The sequence below is a fragment of the Prionailurus viverrinus genome, chromosome B4, assembly GCF_022837055.1.
Source record: "Prionailurus viverrinus isolate Anna chromosome B4, UM_Priviv_1.0, whole genome shotgun sequence".
NCBI lineage: Eukaryota > Metazoa > Chordata > Mammalia > Carnivora > Felidae > Prionailurus > Prionailurus viverrinus.
The window spans coordinates 76,284,391-76,290,820 of NC_062567.1; the positions used below are offsets into that span (position 1 = coordinate 76,284,391).

General features: G+C 57.4%; 1 protein-coding gene across 3 annotated transcripts; it reads right to left on the reverse strand.

The window, feature by feature from the left end:
• Positions 1 to 371: 371 nt before the first annotated feature.
• KRT3 (keratin 3) lies at positions 372 to 6,430 on the reverse strand. 3 transcript variants are annotated; one of them, XM_047866045.1, is made up of 10 exons: positions 6,058 to 6,430; positions 5,771 to 5,964; positions 4,513 to 4,733; positions 3,913 to 3,973; positions 3,468 to 3,563; positions 3,025 to 3,189; positions 2,476 to 2,601; positions 1,924 to 2,144; positions 1,493 to 1,527; positions 372 to 1,006 (listed from the first exon to the last, which is right to left on the reverse strand). In XM_047866045.1, the coding sequence occupies exons 1-10, from the start codon at positions 6,428 to 6,430 to the stop codon at positions 654 to 656; spliced, it is 1,845 nt and encodes a 614-aa protein (XP_047722001.1). In that variant the 3' UTR covers positions 372 to 653. The 3 variants fall into 3 exon arrangements, with proteins under 3 accessions (XP_047722001.1, XP_047722002.1, XP_047722000.1); XM_047866046.1 differs by having other exon boundaries at positions 372 to 775; positions 890 to 1,006; positions 5,771 to 6,430; XM_047866044.1 differs by having other exon boundaries at positions 5,771 to 6,430.

Here is a 6,430-nt window from a genome sequence, read left to right on the forward strand (position 1 = left end):
CCCCCAAATGAGAGAAGGCCAGGAGGGAATCGATGTGTGCATGGTCAGACCTTCCCCTCTAAGAACTGCCACAACGCCTCCTGGAATGTCCTCCCACCAGGCCCCCAGCGCTCAAAGAACAAATGAACCACCAGCTCTTGCCCGTTTTGATACAGTGGACAGGACAGTCGGGAGTAACTGCCTTAGTCGCGGAGGAAGAGCACTCCAGCTGTTCTGTGAACAGCACAGCCCACTGGCACGGAGCGAGAGGAGTCAGTCCAATGGGGAGAAAGGCGGCCAGAGAGGCCCCGAGGCCTGATGTGAAACACAATGCACTTTATTGGCGACAGAACGGTTGGCAGAGGGGTCCCTGTGTTATATACATCAGCAGTGGTGACCATTCCACCAGGGGCGGGGGGGACCCCAAGGGCAGGAGAAGGCGGTGGCTGAGGCCACACGTGGACAATCACAGGCACAGACCGGAGCCGGAGAGGGCGCCTGAAATTCTCACGGCAGCGCTCGGCCAGGAGTCTGGATGGAGGGGTCTTCCAGCCCCCAGAGAGCGGGCCCCGGGAGGGTGGGCTGGGGTCGGGAGTGGGGGGTGGCACTGAGGATGTCGCTGACATGGGCGGGGAGCAGGGGCTGGGGGCGCGAGGCGCTGCGGCGCGCGGTGTTTATCTGGAGAAGCGCTGCGAAGACTGGGAGAACTTGACGCTGCCGCCCCGGCTGCTGCCCGAGCTGAAGCCTCCGCCACTGACCCCGCAGCGAGCTCCGGAGCCGAAGCCGCCGCTGCCGCCTCCGAAGCCGAAGCCGCTGCCGCCGATGCCGCTGCCGCCGAAGCCGAAACCGCTGCCGCCGATGCCGCTGCCGCCGCCAATGCCGATGCCGCTGCCGCTGCCGCCGCCGAAACTGAAGCCGCTGCCGCTGCCGCTGCCGCTGCCGCTACCGCCGCCGCCGCCTGCCCGGCCGAAGCCGCCGCCGTAGCCGCCGCCGTAACCACCTGCAGCGCCGCCGCCGCTGACCACCGCTGCCGGGGAGAGGACAGAACCACGATCAGCGCCCCTCGCCCTCCTAGCTGTATCATAATTAATGACCCACGGGGCCCGGGATGACGGGGAGGCGACCAAGGCAGCTTTGCACCGGTTGATCATTGTGACACGTTCTAATGGCATAGGGTGCTCATCCCATAGTGCTAAGTGGTTATGAATTCTCCAATAGTTCCTTCTACTCGTGGTCAACTCTTGATGCCCCGCCCCCCACGCTGGAGACAATCCAGAATTTCTCCTCCCATAAATAGGCTCCCTACTGCATACTCCCCATCCCATAGACATCTATTAATAGTGCCCTGAACCCAAAATAATTACAGAAGCAGGTCTGCTGCCCCTTCTGCCCACGGAAAACCTCTCCAACTTCCATAGAAATTTTTTTTTTTTTAAATAAGGTGCTACTGCCCTGTGTGATTGCAGGTATTTCAGATTTGGTTCTCATGGTCATTGATATTCTGGCTACTTACAGATGCTCACAGCGCTCTGGCACTCTCCAGACATCCTACAGGACAAAGCCAGAGAAATAGCTCTGTCACAAAGCAAATAACCAGCAATTTTTCATGGATGAAGGTGATGAATTGCAACCAGAACTGAATTCAGAAGCCAAGCAGAGCAGTACCCTAGCCTTGTCCACAGAGGGATGCCAGCCAGAAAAGGCACCTGCCTCCCTGCCCAAAGATTCTGTTTCATTCAGAACCCCTGTGCGCCCTTGGTCGTGAGTGCACTTTGGCCATCTATGGAAAGAGTGGGTGGGTGAAGGCCTCTTCAGGGCCTACTGACAATGATGGGTCCTCTCTCTATACAAAAGGCCTCCATTCCCATTCACTTAGTCACTCATCTGACCCTCAGCATGTGCGCCAGGTCAGGAAAGGTAGGGAGAGTGAATTGGAAGCCCCACCTGCACTCCTCGCCCTCCAGCAGCTTGCGGTAGGTGGCGATCTCCACGTCCAGGGCCAGCTTCACGTTCATCAGCTCCTGGTAGTCCTTCAGCAGCCGGGCCAGGTCATCTTTGGCCTGCTGCAGGGCGGCCTGTAGCTCTTGGAGCTTGGCATTGGCATCCTTGAGGGCCAGCTCCCCACGCTGCTCAGCTTCGGTGATGGCCACCTGCAGGTTGGCGTTCTGGGGGATGGGGGCAGGGGGGGAAGCAGGGGAAGAGATGAGCCTAGCAGGAGGGTCCCAGGCTCTCTGAGTCTTACCATAGCTTACCCCATAGCAAGCATCTGAAAGCCAGGCAACATCCCCCTCTCCCCAATACCTCTATCTTTTCCTCATCTATGGAGATATTTTCCCCATGGATTACCAGCCATCTGGACTGGCTCAGTCTTTGAACTTGCCGGAGGTCAATGCTGCCTGAGATGACCCCAGCAGTCCATTCCAGACTAGGAGTCCTGAGATCCCAGCCCCACTCCCCACTGGTCCATCCAGGCGCCTATATGCATTGCCCTCCCACCTGCTTCTTAACATTCTCAATCTCGGCCCGCAGCCTCTGGATCATTCTGTTGAGCTCAGAGATCTCACTCTTGGTGTTCTTCAGGTCATCTCCATGCCTGCCGGCCGTGGTCTGCAGCTCCCCAAGCTGGAGAACAGAAGGGAAGATCGGGTGTTAACGCGGCTTTGCCTGACTTGTTTCTCTATCCCTAACATCACCCACCCAACCTTGAGGTGCTTAGTAAGCATTTGTTAAAATGACATTGAATCCTATTTCAGCAGGGACACTTCTGTGGCAGCAGGGAAGAGAATATCTGGGTCACCGTGGTAGGAATTCCCCTACCCTGCAGTCTCTGAACAAGCTAGAACCAGTCCCATGTGGCCTGGCAAGGGACAGTGGAATCACCTTCCTCCAGGGATAGCCAAGCAGCCATTAGAAGGATGTCTCCAGAGGGTAGAAGCGAGAGGGGTCCACCCAGTGACCACCAGGGACCCACCACCCAGCAGTCCCCACAGGCCACAGCTTCCCTGAGACCCTCAAGGGATCCTCTGAGAGGTGCCTAGCTCCCACCTTCGTCTGGTACAGGGCTTCGGCCTCCGCCTTGCTCCTCTGGGCGATGTCCTCATACTGGGCCTTGACCTCAGCGATGATGCTGTCCAGGTCCAGGCTGCGGTTGTTGTCCATGGACAGGACCACGGAGGTGTCGCTGACGTGGCTCTGCATCTGGGACAGCTCCTACCAACACAGAGGGGCCTGTTACTTCTCAAGCAGAGGCCTGCAGAGAGACTCCTGAACAATAGACCCATTCTCCAGCTCAGTTCTGAATGTCCATCTGCCCCACCCTGCCCCCCCAGCCCCTCAGAGAACCCGTGTCTATTGTCCATCCTGTGGAACCCCAACAAGGGGCCAGCCCTATCTCTAGGCTCAGTCTTCCTGGGCCCTAGATACCAAAGCAGCCCAGTCTCTGAGAATATCTCACCCTCCCTGGCTCCCCTCTTAGTAGGAAACGTCACCATGTCATAGAGGGTCGTCAGGAAGTTGATTTCATCCATTAAGGCATCTACTTTGGCCTGAAGCTCCACCTTGTTCATGTAGGCAGTGTCCACATCCTGAGAAAGACAGAAGCATTAAGGCCTCGTTCCCCACAAGGAACAAACAACAAACTACACGTGTCACAGGAAAGGGTCAGGACAGGCTGGTGATTGACCGGCCCTTGTCCAAGACTGGTCTCCACGTGAAGGAGTGACTCGTGTCTCACTGGGATGGTTACTCAAAAATGAAAAACCAATGAACTGACTCTTGGGGATCTTTCCATACTATGATGCACCTGGCTTATGTTTTTTTGCTCCAACTGCCTGAACTCGGCAGCTCTGTGGCAGTGGAGTAGGAAGGTTCCCCCAGCTCAGCTGGAAACCCGTGCGTGTCCACAAGCCCCGGGAACCCCACACACAGCCTTACCTTCTTCAGGGTCACAAATTCATTCTCAGCAGCTGTACGTTTATTGATTTCATCCTCATATCTGTAAGGGTTAAAAAGAAATAGCTGAGTTTGGGTTTCGAGGTAGTCATAAACACTTTTGTCTGAAACTCTGAAAGTTCATCTCTCCATCCCTCTGCTGCCCCTCTTAGCTGAACACACCCTCTTTACTCGCCCCTTATTAGCTAGGAGGACCAGCCACTCCAGTCTGTCCAAGCACACTGGCCTGGTTTTAGCCCTGGAAGTCCCACCTCCTGGGAAACCCGTCAGTCCCAGGGAAACCGGACCATCGGTCAGCATGCCCTGAGTTGTCCCGGCAATCTTCAGATCCTAGAACCCGAATCTTCCCCAGCCGGGATCATGAGAAAGTGCTTCCTCAGCCCTAAACTCATCCCACTTGCCATGACTTTACTCGTCCTTGGGGAAGGAGGGCGAGTGGGGAGCCCAGCGAATCGAGCTGCCCTCTGCGAAGGTAAGGAGAGGAAGATGAGCTCATTGGCACCACTGCCAACGGGTGGGAGGAAAGCAGTAAGGGCCGGGGCTCCGACACAGGGCTGCCCCGCTCGTGTCTCTGTCACTCACTTCTTCTTGAAGTCCTCCACCAGGTCCTGCATATTCCTCAGCTCCGAGTCCAGGCGGCCCCTCTCCCCCAGGATGCTGTCCAGGTAGCTCCGCTGGTTGTTGATGTAGGTCTCAAAAAGGGGCTCCAGGTTGCTGGTGCCCGTGATGGAATTTGTGCCCTGCTGCTGGAGCAGGTTCCACTTGGTCTCCAGGACCTTGTTCTGCTGCTCCAGGAACCGCACCTGCCGCGCGTCGGGGGGGAAGCCGCATCAGGCAACACTTGTGGCAGAGGAGCAGGGGGGCCCCGGCTCAGGTGGGACTGAGCCTCTGAATCCCCCCATCCCCCGGCACAGAGGCCCAGAAGGGATGCGAAGCTAGGCTTCTGCTGTAGCTGGAGAGGCTACGGGCGGATGGCCGCTCGGGTCGGGCCGCTAAAGATCCAGCACCACTTTGGAAAGTTACAGAAGGAGGAGAAATGGGTGGGGAATCTGGAAGTAGCCCCTGTCCAGAAGCGGAATGGCAAAGATGACCCCTCGGTGTTCCCCGGGGACTTCGTGACTCTGTCTCAAGGTCCAAAATGACAGTACACTCTGCAGAAATGTGCTTGAGCCTCAGCGGCATTCTTCCTATCTAAAGCCTTGCTGACGCTCAGCCCTTCAAAGGATGTGAATCACTGGGAGCTGATACTGATTGAAATGCTGCAATCAGCACCACAGAAGAGAGCCCACAGCTGTGAGCTACCCTGGTCTGGGGGACACCAAGCACCCTTTTCCTTCTGACCTGGTCAGTTAGGGGTGCAGACTGGTTGCTAGCTCCTCTGCAGCCCTGTTGAGACTAAAGTTTCCAGGTAAGCCCCTCTAATCCCTTCTCCAGGGCATGTGTCTCCTTTGCCCAGCACAGCAGCGTGGAGGGAACAGGCCTCCTGGGAAGCCTCATGTCTGATAAACGCCCACTCCTGGGTCAGACACTTTCCTGCCAGTAGCCATGGCTCTTTCCATGTGTTCCCAATGCTGCCAGCCTGGGCATAGATAAGGCAACAGGCAGGAGACTTGAGCAGGGAGCCAGACAGGTAGGACTTAGGATGTCCAGATCCAAAGAGGAGCCCATTGTCTTTCCTACTCAGGTGACCACGTCGGCAAATTCATCAGCCCCGAACATCTTCCCAGATCCTAGACTCTTCCTAACCATCTCCCTCCAGCCTGGCTCATCCAAGATTGATCCTAAATGTTAAACTCAAAGTCCCAGCCTGGAAACGGGGGCCCGGTCAGAGTTTCATCACCTTGTCGATGAAGGAGGCGAACTTGTTGTTGAGGGTCTTGATCTGCTCGCGCTCCTGGGTCTTTACTTGCCCAATCTGGGGGTCGATCTCCACATTGAGGGGCTGCAGGAGGCTCTGGTTCACAGTCACTTCCTGGATTCCCCCAGGGAAGCCACCAGGACCAAAGCCACCGGGCCCACCAAAGCCACCAGGCCCTCCAAAGCCACTGGACCCTCCAAAGCCACCAGCCCCTCCAAAGCCACCAGCTCCACCAAAGCCACCAGCCCCTCCAAAGCCACCAGCTCCACCAAAGCCACCAGCCCCTCCAAAGCCACCAGCCCCTCCAAAGCCACCTCCCATTCCTCTGCCACCACCAAAGCCACCACCAAAGCCACCTCCATAGCCACCCCCAAAGCCACTGCCACAGCTGCTACGCCCTCCCCCAAAGCCACCAGCCCGGGAGCCACCGGCCACGCTGATGGAGATGCTCTTGTTGCCACCCAGGCTGTAGAGGCTGCGACTGCCAAAGCCACCCGCCCCACCCCGGAACCCGCAGGCCCCTCCGCTGGCTCCCCCTGAGCGGGCCACACAGCTCATCCTGCTGCTTCCTGAGACCACGGCAGAGCGACCCGAGAAGCCCTGGCCACTGCCGCCAGATGTCTTGCTGACTTGTCTGCTCAT